Genomic DNA, 12237 nt, shown 5'->3' on the forward strand with positions numbered 1-12237 from the left:
ATGGAAGGCGGCGGCGGATTGCTGGAGAGGCGCCGTGGAGCGCGCGATGGGCAGGGCAGCGCGCAGGACGGTGGACGGCGGACTGCGGCGGGCAGCGATGAAAGGCGGCGGCGGGCTTGACCAAAACAGAGGGGAGAAATCGTTGCAGCGTAGCTGAAAGAAATTAGGAGAAAAGAGGCCAAGACCAGTCAAAGAAGAAGGAAAAGTGAAAAAAGAACAGAGTCCTGGTCAAAAAATTTTTTTTTTTTTCGCTATCGGAGGGGTTGAAAGGCGTGGGCACGCCTTGGAGGGCAGTTGCTTCTGCCCACAACATGTAAATGATGTCCAAACGAACTTTTTTTTTTTTTTTTTTGCAAGTCGTGGGCACGCCTTGGAACCCCTACTCTTCTGTCCAACACCACAAAAACCATCAAAACATTAAAATAAAACTGAAAAATCATAAAGTAAGGAAAAATGATCACAACTAATATTGTAATTCTTGGGTTGCCTCCCAAGCAGCGCCTTTCTTTAATGTCTTTGGCTAGACATAGCACCACTCTTTAGTCTGGATGTAATTGAATTTTCCTTGTAATTGGTGGCCCTCCTCCAGGATCCACATGGCCATTGAGTGCAACTTTTTTCCTAAATTTTCTCTCCATTTTTACCTCATGAATTGCTTTCATCATATAGGACTTGTTCGCAGCAACTTTGAATTTACCCCTATAAGCAAACTTAGAAAATTCTTGCACAGAGGGATTAGTGGTATACATAGCAAACACAGAATGAGAGTTAACAGGATGTTTCATTGTATCAAAAATATTAAAGTGGACTGTTTCTCCATCAAATTTCATCGTGAGAGTACCCTTACTAACATCAATTTTAGTCTGGGCAGTACTCAAAAATGGTCTTCCTAGTATAATGGGTGATGGATTTGGGGCACTTCTATCATCCATGTAAAGCACATAAAAATCAGCAGAAAAAATTAATCCATCTACTTGCACTAAAACATCCTCAACTATCCCATCCGGATAAGCACATGTACGATCAGCCAATTGAATTATTATCCCCGTTTCTTTTAAAGGTCCTAAATTTAGGGAATCATAGATTGACTTAGGCATCACATTAATAGAAGCTCATAAATCTATCATGACATTTTGATACTAGAATGACCAATCTTACAGGGGATAGCAAACATACCTGGATCTCCGCATTTGGGTGGGAGTTTCCTTTGTAGTACAGCTGATACATTCTCTCCTACCATCACTCTTTCATCACCCCTTAGCTTTCTTTTGTTAACGCACAAGTCTTTCAAGAACTTTGCGTACTTGGGTACCTGTTTGATCGCGTCCAATAGGGGGATGTGTACTTGAATCTTGCGGAACACATCCAGGATTTCTTTTTCCTTTTCTGCCCTCTTTGTCTTTTCTAACCTGCAAGGAAAAGGAGCTATATTAGATTTAATAGTGGGCGGAGGAGTGAAGGTTACCTTAGGATCCTTGCGAATACGCCTTTCCTCTTCAATTTCCTTCTCTATCTCCTCTTCACTTTTGCTTTTTAAACTTTCCACTTTAGACCCTTCCAGTTCCTTGCCACTCCTCAGCGTCATGGCACTTACATTCCTGGGATTTACCTCGGGTTGCGATGGCAGTTTCCCATAAACGTGGGACTCCAAGCGGTTGATGGCAGTTGCCAGTTGGCTTATTCGAACGTCTTGGTCCTTCTTGTCAGCTTTGGTGTCCTGCTGGAGCTGCGCGGTATTCACGGCTAAGAATCTAATCTCCTGTTGAAGCTGGGTAGTAGTCGTGGCCAGGTTGGTAGTAGTCGTGGCCAGGTTTTTGACTAGGTCCTCTAGAGAACTTCCTGAGTTGGAGGACGAGGGTTGCGATTTTGGTTGCCATGGCTGGTGGAATCTTGGTGGACGATTTGGAAATGCATTTTGTTGCCTGTTCCCATAACTGAGATTGGGATGGTCCCTCCAACCCGGATTGTACGTATTGGAGTATGGGTCGTACTGCCTGCGGGGCGCGGGCACGCCTCCGGCCATGTTTACCTGTTCCGCCCCGTCCTCTTGCAAAATGGGGCACGAGTCTGTGCAATGGTCCATGCCAGTGCATATTCCACACACCTTCGCTCGCGACGCGTCTCTCATGGCTAATTGCCTAACAACTGACGTCAATTCTGACAGTTGCTTCTGTAAGGATGAAGTCTCTACCTCGTTGACTCTACGGGGAGGGTTGCTCTCACGGAAGCCAAATTGCTGGGAGTTCTCTGCCATGGCTTCGATGAGCTCCCACGCTTCCCTTGGTGTCTTGTTTGCCAGTGCTCCCCCACTTGCAGCGTCGATGATACTCCTATCGGTTGATTGGAGCCCTTCGTAGAAGTATTGGATTAACAGTTGCTCACTAATTTGATGCTGCGGGCATCTAGTGCATAACTTGTTAAACCTTTCCCAGTATTCGTACAAGGACTCACCGGGGTATTGTTTAATGCCGCAGATCTCCTTCCTCAAACTCGCAGCCCGGGATGCAGGGAAGAATTTTTCCAAGAATTTCTTTTTCAGCTGCGCCCATGTGGTAATACTACCTGCTGGTAGGTAGTACAGCCAATCTTTAGCTGCATCTTTGAGAGAGAACGGGAAGGCTCTCAGTCTAATTTGCTCTTCAGTGACCCCAGGAGGTTTCATACTAGAGCAGACCACCTCGAACTCCTTTACGTGCTTGTGGGGTTCTTCGCCAGAGAGACCATGGAAAGAGGGTAAGAGTTGAATCAACCCCGAATTCAGTTCGAAAGCGGTATTCTCAGCCAAAGCGGGGAATGTGATGCATAAGGGCTGGTGAGTCAGCTCCGGGGCAGCCAGCTCCCTCAATGTTTGGTTGTTGGCCATGCTTACTTCGTCTTCCGCTGACTCGTTTGCAGCAAATAAGTGTCCTTCTTTTTGCCTCTTGGTCTCTTGCCTCCACCTACGCGCTGCCTTCTCAACCTCAGGATCGTATACTAATTCATCTGTGCGAGAAGAACGGGGCATAAACCAGCAAAAGTACCAAGAAGAATAGAATAGAATAAAAATAAAAATAAAAACTGAATTTGAAAAGAAACAAATAATTCAAACGCTAGCTCCCCGGAAACGGCGCCAAAAATTGACAGGTGCCGAATCTGTGCAATAATAATTACTAAAAAGTCCTAATTACCACCTCAATTAAATAATTATAGAACAAATCCAAGTACTGGAGCAGGGACCCTAGGTGTGCAATGGGTTACTTGATTCACCCTGTTCTCGAAGAGTTTGCTTGATCCGATATACCGGGTTTGTCTATAAAAATACTAATTTTGCGTACAATGGCAAGTAGGGTCGAATCCACAGGGAGCAGGTAGGAAATTATCTCTTTCCAAATCAGAAGAACAAAATTGGGGGATTTTCAATGGAAGGCAAACAAAAATAAAATAAAATAAAACAAACACAATTCAAAACTAACTCACAAAGCACAATTCACTGAAAATAGCAATTAATAAAAGTTCTACCCAAAGGATCAACTGCTCAGGCACGGTCCAATTAAATGATCATCGATGCAAAAATATTTCATCCATTTATCACTAGATTGGTTATAGCCATCAATAAGTTCTGACAACCAACTCTTCCTTACTTTTTCGACAGTCAAGGTACGACCATTGACTGCTTCTCTAACCAGATAACAACCCTAGGTACGACCGTAGGAATTTAATTACCCAGTTGCATTAAAGCTAGAAGAACCCAACCCTAACCAATAAACACGCTAAGAGGGTTTATTTAAATTAGATCTTGAATTTTCCCATCATAAAGCCAATTATGGTGGTTGCCACGGGGTGTCAACTAAATGAACAATTACGGATTCTATTTAATTAACGTGGCAGTAGGCTATTAAATTAAATCAAATACCCGGCCGTTGATATTCAATTAATCAAATACCCATGAACAGTTAATTCAGGAAATGCACGAATAGTAATAAATTGGAAGAAATAATGAAAGATTGATTAGATCTCACAGGTGTGATGGACCGCGCCCTCGCGTCACCCTTTGGGCAGAGGAGAAAATTAGCCGCTCCTCATCATGTCAAGCTCACGCGATTTAATTGATTTCATCTACGCAAACATCCAAACAATTAATTTCAAGGAGCGGAGAGATGTGAAGTAACTAAGGAACAAATGGGAAATTCCCTTGGTTCATTTTCTTATATTCGGTCGCTCCTGAAGCAGAGTCAAGAAAAGGGATAACAGCGATGGAAAATTGTAGCAAATCAAAAGCGAACGTCAAAGGCGTCTACCGCAAAAGATTGAAAAGGTGAACTCCTAAGCTAGTCTAAGTTGCGGCTGAAGAAAGCCAAAAACCCCCAGTCAAAAGCGTCTGACTGCTGACAAACCTTGGAAAAGAAAACTAAGCCTAAAAAGTAGATGCCCCTTGAATCTTCCTTGTTTCCCTTTTTATATCCGCCGCCCAAGAAAGTCAAGCAGAAGCCCACGGACGTCTGGCCCTTTCTTTGCTTTTCAATTGAAGCCTTTGGAGTTTTAATCCTGTGCTCCTCGCGGTTCACGTGGACCAGGGTCCGGCTTTCGGTTTCGTCCGCCTTCTAAGGCGTGGCCACTCCTTGGAACGGGAAGTCTTCTGGAAATTCACCCCGCGAGATCATTTCTCATGCCTACCACCTAAAATTCACACAAATATCGAATATGAATGAAACTCCAATTCTTAGTACCGTGAATAGCCAAAATTAGGACAAGATAATAGTGCAAAATACGCCAAATAACCGTTCTATCACTAAGTTTATTTTAGATCTAATTATCTGATTTGAAAGTTTTTGGATCTTGAATCTATTTCAACAGATCCCATCATTAATATTGGAGTTTAAAATTACAATATGCACTAAAGGGAACTACAATGATTTATCTATAGGAAGACAATTATGAAATTTCTTGTATTTTTCAGATGTTGATGAATTTTCAAATTTATTGTATCTATTAAATTACAGATATATAATTTCCAGTACATGTTTAACCTGCCATTAAAACAGTGATATAAATAAAATCATACTGGACGATTTTCAGTGATCTATTCATGAAATTTGCTTTTATCAAAAGAAAATCACATAAATAATTGACAGGTGTCGAGCCTGTACAATAATAATTACCTAGTCAAGAAAAATACAAATTTTGTATATAGCGGTGAGTAGGGTCGAATTCACAGGGATTGGGGATAATTCATTTCTTCCAGAGTCCGAAGTCTAGGGGTTTTTTGGAGAATATAAAATAACTAATTAACTAACTAATGAAACAACTAATAGAAATAAACAAGAATTAATCAATAACCAATACGACTCTAGTCAAAGGTGCAACTTTTCAAACACGGTTCATTCAACTGATCATCGATGCAAAGATAATTCAATTACTCATTAATAGATTGGTTATAATTGTCATACACGTGATAAATAACCAGCATTTCCTTACTTTTTTTATAGTCAAGGTACGACCATTAACTATTTTCCTAACCAAGAAATAACCCTAGGTACGACCATAGGATTTAATTTCTCGATTGCAATAAGAATTAGAAAAGCCGAACCCTAATCAACAAACACGCTATGAGGGTTCATTTAAGTTAGATCATACATTTCCCTAGCATGAAACCAATCACGCTAGTCGCCACTAATATTAATCAAATGAACAATTACGTATTCAATCAATTAATCTGGCAGTAGATTATTGGGTTAATTCGAATATCGGGCCCTTGACATTCAAATAACATAACAATCATAAGAAGTTAAATCAGGAAACGTACAAATACCAATGAATAAAACAAATAAGTAAAAATAATTCGATCTCACAGATATTTAGAATCGAGTCCTCAAATTAACCTTCGACTAGAAAACGGGAATTTAGCTACATATCCTCAAGGGAAATCTGCAGGAATCCATCCCTAACCATTGGTTTTTTCCCTCAAGACTAACTAAAGAAGAGACCAGCAGGCGTCTCCTTTTTCTTGTTCCCTCCAAGGTAGTAATCACGCGGGATTCCCGCCTTTTCTTCCTCTTTGTTCCCTAATTGAAGTCTACTACTTCGGCCGTCCATTGGCCAACCAAAAATAGAATTCTAATTACAAAAGGAAACTTCTCCAACTAATGCTAATTGTTCCCTAATAAGACATCTAATAAAAAGTGGTAGTTTCCTAATTTTCATCCAATACTCCATGTAGACCCCATCTTGAATTGGGAAACTATTGAAAAATCACCTCTTTTATTATTTTTTTTGCTCCACCTTCTTACAATTGGCATAAAATATCAAATATAAGTAGAATCAATCAATTAATACAATATTTGGTAATATAAACGAGGGAAACAATCATAAAATTAATGATAAAAATGTAACCTATCAATAACGCAAAAATTTTGTACAACTTCAAGTATGGAAGTGTTTGGAAAGCATAATTGGTGGGTAATTTGAAATTTTAAGAAATTAGCGTTTGTACTGTGTAAATAAAAGTGGTGGGGTAATTTACTGTAGAGTTCCGACATTGGATTCCTTAGGTGCAGCCTTTTGCACTAAAGTCATGCAAAAATTCATTCCTTCACGTGGCAACTGCATTTTGACGGAAACCTGCAAAAAAAATAACCGTTGGTTGAGGAGAGTAAAGGCATTTACTCCTGAACACAGCACAAAGGCTAGAAGTGCTCCTCTATTCGGGCCTCTCTTCGCCATTTTCATCTACCAACAGACGGGAAAGACAGCTGCAATCAAACCCAGCTTGCAGAGACGTCCGGCAAACAAGATCCTTGACTGAAGTTTTGAATCTATCGGACGCATTTCACCCTGCCGCGGTCGACGCTTCCAACACCCAAACGGAATTTCTTGCTCCGAGCCCATTCCACTTTCTCCCTATCTACAGCGGCAGGTACAATTCCCTCGATTTTCTGGATTTAGCTGCAATTTACATTCCATAAACCTGCGTTGATCTGTCTTTCTAGTTGTCCACGGCTTCATCAGCTGATTATCTCCCTTGGACACCTGATTTTGTGTTGGCTGTGTGCGAAGAGTAGATTTCGTTTATGGTAGATTAAAATGTACTTAGGATTAATTGAACCCGAATCTGAATGAATGGTGGAATAAAGCTGCTCTGGCCTTTCAAATTGGGAGGTTATGAGCATTAAAACTGGATTAACTGGATATATTGCAAGCAGGGAGATTTATTGTCTTTGGGCTTTTTTCTTATCATGGAAAGAAAATTTAATGGGGAAAATAAAATCTGTCCTGAATTTATTAGGAGGATAAGTCGATGTTAGAAGTTAATTTTGCTTTAGAATATGTCAATTTAAGCAGGTGAAATAATTGATGGTGGACAGAAGTAAAATATATTATGACCCTTAAAAAAATAAATTCATCACCCTTAAAAAAAATAATTGAAGTAAAATATATTCTACAATTACGTAAATTAAAGATGGACAGAAGTTGTTTAATAAAGTTTTGCCAAAAAATACAAGGGATTTTCACTGCTTAATTGCATTGGCCTTTGGCAATCAGTTTTCTTTTTTTCCATGGTTTCTTTTGCTTTCTTTCCAATTAAAAAGGTTTGCCTCATAACGCACAAGGATTGGACAAGTGTGATAGGAAACATAAAAGCAAAATATACCGGTCTGCTGTAAAATTTATAAAGTATTTAAAGTTAAATGTGGGTGGCGTCTGGATGCCCAAGGCAGTAATATGCAAAATATTACTGATAATGAGCCAACGAGTCCCTGTATTAATACTTTGAAGTTAGCAGCAAGTTACTTGTCCTTGGCATTGATCATGTTTATTATTGAATAATAAACTCATACTTTAACGTAGTATAAGTTGTTTAATGGGATGCTATAAAATAAGTCATAACTGAGACAGTATATGAAGGAAAAGAAAAAATGGTTTTGAAGAAGAATTAAAATTGGACATATACTTGACAACAAAAGTTTACATGAGCAGCCCAGAGAAAAGAATCTTTACATTTTGAGTGTGACCCAGAACCAAAGGAAAATAAAAGGACTAGGATTTGTGCCTTTTCAACAAAGAAATTGTATCAGATTATACGGAATACATAATCCTGCACAGTTATAGATGCTTGAATTCATAACTTTTGGTTCTGTTGTAAGTCTCATTTGATGAGGTTAGATACATGTCAATTAGCTTATAGACTTGTCGATTAGGAGTCAATTACCTTATTATTGTGGGCTGCTAATTTCCAGAATTAACAGAAGCATGGGATTTTTTGTTGATCAATGGAACTTGAAAGCTAACATGCTGGGAATTTGTTTGGATGCAAACTCCCATTTGCTGTTTGGATGCATATTTTTTGCAATGAGTTAATAATTTTACTGTCCAGCTGCTGCCATTTCGGTTGTTCTGTGGCAGTTCTCTCTTCGGTTATGACCGCTGAGAAGAGGAAGAAGCCTTCTTGCGATTGTATGTTCTTTCTACGCTGTATTAGAAAGTAATTTTCGCAGCATATTCATTGGTTAATAATACTTTTTGTTCGAATTTTGAAGCCTCACCTGTTAGCTGTACGTCCGATTGCTCTACCCGTTCGTCAACTGCATCCAACAACTACATCAAGTGCCTTGAGGTCTATTTTGAGGCAAGTGCCTTTGTTGAGTTCCTTCTGCACCTGTTTTTGCTTTCACTATTGATTGTCCAGATCTGTTTCCAAACCACTTTAATTCAATTTCTGTTATCTCAGTCCACTGCTAACTCTTTTTCCCCATCAAACTTAGCAAATGGCTTCTAGGATTCACTGGACTGATGCAATGGATGAAGCTTTCCTCACAGCCTACGTCAGTTTTCGGGAAAATGACGTTTGGGACAAGAGGAAGTCGCTAGAGACCAACTACGACATGTTGGCAGCCCATTTGGTGAGCAATCACATATTGACTGTGACTGGCCAGCAATTGCAGACCAGATTCTATCACATCAAGAAGAAATGGGACCTGTTCTGCAATCTGCGTGGGATTTCATCAAAAACAGAGACCGGGGTTGGGTGGAGTGAGGACAGCTACTGTTTCACTGCTGATGATGAACATTGGGCCAACTTGGAGCAGGTATGGACTTGTCGCTTCCCTGACTTCTGTTAATTGAATTTCTTTGTACTTCAGATTTGAAAGGTGACTTCAGATTCCCTATTGAACTAAAATCTGAGCACTCAATCTTGTTTAAACTGCACTTGTTATTTAATTCTCACTTGTGTCTAATCCTTGATGCCTTTTCATCCTTGATTTTCCGGTGACTTAATCAATTTTTATATGCTGACTCCACTTGTTATTCCGTCTTATTTTCAATCCTCGAAGTCTTTTGATGAGTTAATCTTGTAGCTCAGTCATTACAATTACCTTATTAGATTGAATGATGAAAAGAACCTGTAATTTGGTGCACAACTACATATTCAATTCTGAATAGAACTAGATTTGGGTTATAAAGGGTTATAAGGGGAGGTTCCTGAATAATATAAGTATTTTCCTTGTTAAAATAACTTGAATATTTAGAGTTTTCAGTAAGCGCATGAAATTTTACATAATAAAAAAAATTACAGCTTCAATGAATTCGGATGACAACTCGGGTTACATCCCTTTTCATGAAACTCAAAAGTTAAACAATTCATTTGTTCCATCTATAACATCCCTTTTCATAACTGCATGGGCCTATCCTCGCAAGAATTTATCCTTAGTCTCAATAATTTAACAGGCCTGCTTTAATTAAAATTTGGTGCCTTTTAGTTGCTTTGATGCCTTTTAGTTGAGACTAAATTTGGTGTCTTCTATTTGTTGTAAAGTACAAAGGAGGAAAAAAAAAGAGTTGTTTATAGGAGAAAATTTAGTACTTTAATATTTTGCTAAACATTTTTAGTCAAATTTGTAACTGTTATATATATATATATATATATATATCCAATTCTGGATAACCTTTTCTGAAATCAAAGTCCCTGTTCAATTAATATGGTCCGTGCAGATCTTTTCCTGCAAAGGTTGTTACTTGTTGGGACCATTACCAACTGTAACTTTGAATTTTGAATGTTGAATCTTGATCAGGATTGTCCTGGTTTATTTATTGGCAGAGTAGATAATTTTAATATCTCACCTCAGCTATGATCTTCCTCAATCCTTCCAAGTTCCAGCATTCGGGCATGGCATTTGTACTTTTGTTGATTTGACAACTCACATAATTGTTTGGACATAAAAAGTGTAAAATAATTTCAAGAATTAAAAATCTTATACAAAGACACGTTTGAAAAAACAAAGAAAACAAGAAAGCAAATTTCAGAGATGCATGGAATATTTCATTATGAGCTTATCAAAGCTTCTCGCCAAAGTCACACCAGAAGCAGCAGCACTTCTATGAACTTTAGAGAGCAATATGAAGAAATTTCTGAGCCATTCGAAACTTGAAAATGACCAATTGTATTCTATTTAGTGCCTGCACTGCTGATGTCAATTATAATGATACTAATGAATGGCCTTCTCATAAAGTGATGAGTTAGTGTCAAGCCTCTATCTGCACATCCCAAATTGATATCCAAACATCTTTGCTATTTTACTCTCGTTTAAATTGTTTTTTTTTTTGCATAGACAGCTGCAGTGCCAACCTTTTTTTATCTAATCTTTCATGTTCTTTCTTTTCTCCTTTCTTGATGTGCTTTTTTCGATGAATTTGACTTGTCGATTAGTGCATTTCCTTCAATTCGTGAAATGGGATGCTGATTATTTGGTTGATTTTGGTTTTTATGGCTCCACTTATTGAAATTCTGATCATTGTCGACGAAAAAAGTTGTTTCTTTTTTTTATTCATCCTCATTTTAAGTCTTTCTTGCTGAATCTGCTTTTTTTCGAGTGTGTTTTGGAGGCTTGGTTGTGTTTTCTGTTTCTTCACAAAGTAATCAGCTGTGGCTTTGGATTCTTTTATCCTCTCTGTATGGGTAATATTGGAAGTAAGATGTAATAGTAGCAAATCAAGGCAGCATTAGTGAGTAAATTTATAAATCTGGGTTCTTGTTTCCATGATATGATTTACTTGAAGTTGGATTATCCTTCGCTTAGTTGACCATTCTTTTCTGGGCAGACGGATTAACTGGATTAGCTTTGATTGGATTATTTGACTGCAAAATGTGAAAATTGCTCGGCTTAGCTGCTGGTGATTTGTCATTCACAACTCTTTCTTTAATATACAGAAATATTAGCTATCGACAAAGTTTTGGATCCTGGATTTAGCTATCGACATAGTTAATTGAATTAGCATTTTCCTTGTTGAAATAACTCGAATCTTATAATAATATTTTCCTTGTACACTATCAATTCATGTGTGCTCACTTCATATTTGCATTTCACCAGACCAATGCCTCGTACGTTGACTTCAAAAAAGAGAATTCATGCTACTGGTACGATCGGTTGACACCGCTACTGCTTGGAAGACATGCCACAGGCAGCCGTGCCCAGTCTACAAGCGAGGTAGTTCCATCGGAACCGCCTCGCCGAGAACGGTCCAACACTGCTGCTAAAAATCGGAAGGGAAAAGGTCAAGCCTCTAGTTCGAGGGTGCCTACTCCGGTGAACGTACCAGCAGTTGAGGATGACGACGACGTCTACTATGTTCCCCCAGTTCCTGGTGCAGTTGGAGGAAAACGGTCAGCCTCAAGCTTAGGAACCAGTGGTGAACCTGAAGGGAGTAGAGGTTCAAAATCGACACGGTCATCTACTGGTCTTGAGGATGCTATAAGCAAGATCGGGAATTACACCGACTTCGTTCTTGAGGACAGACGGAGTAGGTCGGAGTTCGACTCCCTCTACGGCATAATGCAGTGCCAGGATGTGATCACCTCAATGGATATTCCGGACGAGTGGAGACTTGAAGCATGTGATCACTATGCCAAATATGAGAACGAGGGTGCAAGGATTATTTTTCTTAGAGCTTCTGCAGCCGATCGCTACGGCTACATCCTCAAGTTGATGAAGCTAAAAGGCTTGGCCTAGGCATGCCAATTATGTGAAATGTTTGTACTATTAAAGTACATTGTGGATGATTGTACTTGTATAACGTGGTTGTTTGTGGATTACTTGTCCATATAATATTAGAGATATTTATTAACTTCTTGTGAAGAAAAAATGTTTATTCATGCCAGAGGATTATGTTGCAGGGAAAATACCGTTTGCCTTTTCTTTTCTGGAATTTTCCTGGTTGAGTTCACACTCTTATTGAGATTTCTGAATGCTATTCTTACTAGTTCAG

The 12237-nt window shown here is 39.1% G+C and overlaps 2 protein-coding genes across 5 annotated transcripts; one reads left to right on the forward strand and one right to left on the reverse strand.

Annotated features, from left to right (window-relative positions):
* Nucleotides 1–539: 539 nt before the first annotated feature.
* On the reverse strand, nucleotides 540–3004 carry LOC140011261 (uncharacterized). The gene is made up of 3 exons (XM_072060037.1): nucleotides 1554–3004; nucleotides 1177–1409; nucleotides 540–1063 (listed from the first exon to the last, which is right to left on the reverse strand). Exons 1-3 carry the CDS (start codon nucleotides 3002–3004, stop codon nucleotides 540–542), a joined length of 2208 nt encoding a protein of 735 aa, XP_071916138.1.
* Nucleotides 3005–6573: 3569 nt separating this feature from the next.
* On the forward strand, nucleotides 6574–12151 carry LOC140011469 (uncharacterized). 4 transcript variants are annotated; one of them, XM_072060389.1, is made up of 5 exons: nucleotides 6574–6892; nucleotides 8351–8430; nucleotides 8514–8602; nucleotides 8739–9062; nucleotides 11343–12151. In XM_072060389.1, exons 2-5 carry the CDS (start codon nucleotides 8394–8396, stop codon nucleotides 11979–11981), a joined length of 1089 nt encoding a protein of 362 aa, XP_071916490.1. In that variant the 5' UTR covers nucleotides 6574–6892; nucleotides 8351–8393; the 3' UTR covers nucleotides 11982–12151. The 4 variants fall into 4 exon arrangements, with proteins under 4 accessions (XP_071916490.1, XP_071916491.1, XP_071916494.1 ...); XM_072060390.1 differs by having other exon boundaries at nucleotides 8380–8430; XM_072060393.1 differs by lacking the exon at nucleotides 8351–8430 and having other exon boundaries at nucleotides 6575–6892; nucleotides 8527–8602.
* Nucleotides 12152–12237: the final 86 nt, after the last annotated feature.

The sequence above is a fragment of the Coffea arabica genome, chromosome 7e (genome assembly GCF_036785885.1).
Source record: "Coffea arabica cultivar ET-39 chromosome 7e, Coffea Arabica ET-39 HiFi, whole genome shotgun sequence".
NCBI classification, from domain to species: domain Eukaryota; kingdom Viridiplantae; phylum Streptophyta; class Magnoliopsida; order Gentianales; family Rubiaceae; genus Coffea; species Coffea arabica.

Bases quoted from the DNA above. Each gene is read 5' to 3' on its own strand.
- LOC140011261 (XM_072060037.1), bottom strand. From the start codon at position 3,004: ATGCCCCGTTCTTCTCGCACAGATGAATTAGTATACGATCCTGAGGTT. The intron at 1,410-1,553 runs GTCTAAAGTGGA...TTTTCCTTGCAG, and splicing joins AGTGGCAAGGAACTGGAAGG to GTTAGAAAAGACAAAGAGGG. The intron at 1,064-1,176 runs GTATGTTTGCTA...CCCTAAATTTAG, and splicing joins ACCCAAATGCGGAGATCCAG to GACCTTTAAAAGAAACGGGG.
- LOC140011469 (XM_072060389.1), top strand. From the start codon at position 8,394: ATGACCGCTGAGAAGAGGAAGAAGCCTTCTTGCGATT. The intron at 8,603-8,738 runs GCAAGTGCCTTT...CATCAAACTTAG, and splicing joins GCCTTGAGGTCTATTTTGAG to CAAATGGCTTCTAGGATTCA. The intron at 9,063-11,342 runs GTATGGACTTGT...GCATTTCACCAG, and splicing joins ATTGGGCCAACTTGGAGCAG to ACCAATGCCTCGTACGTTGA.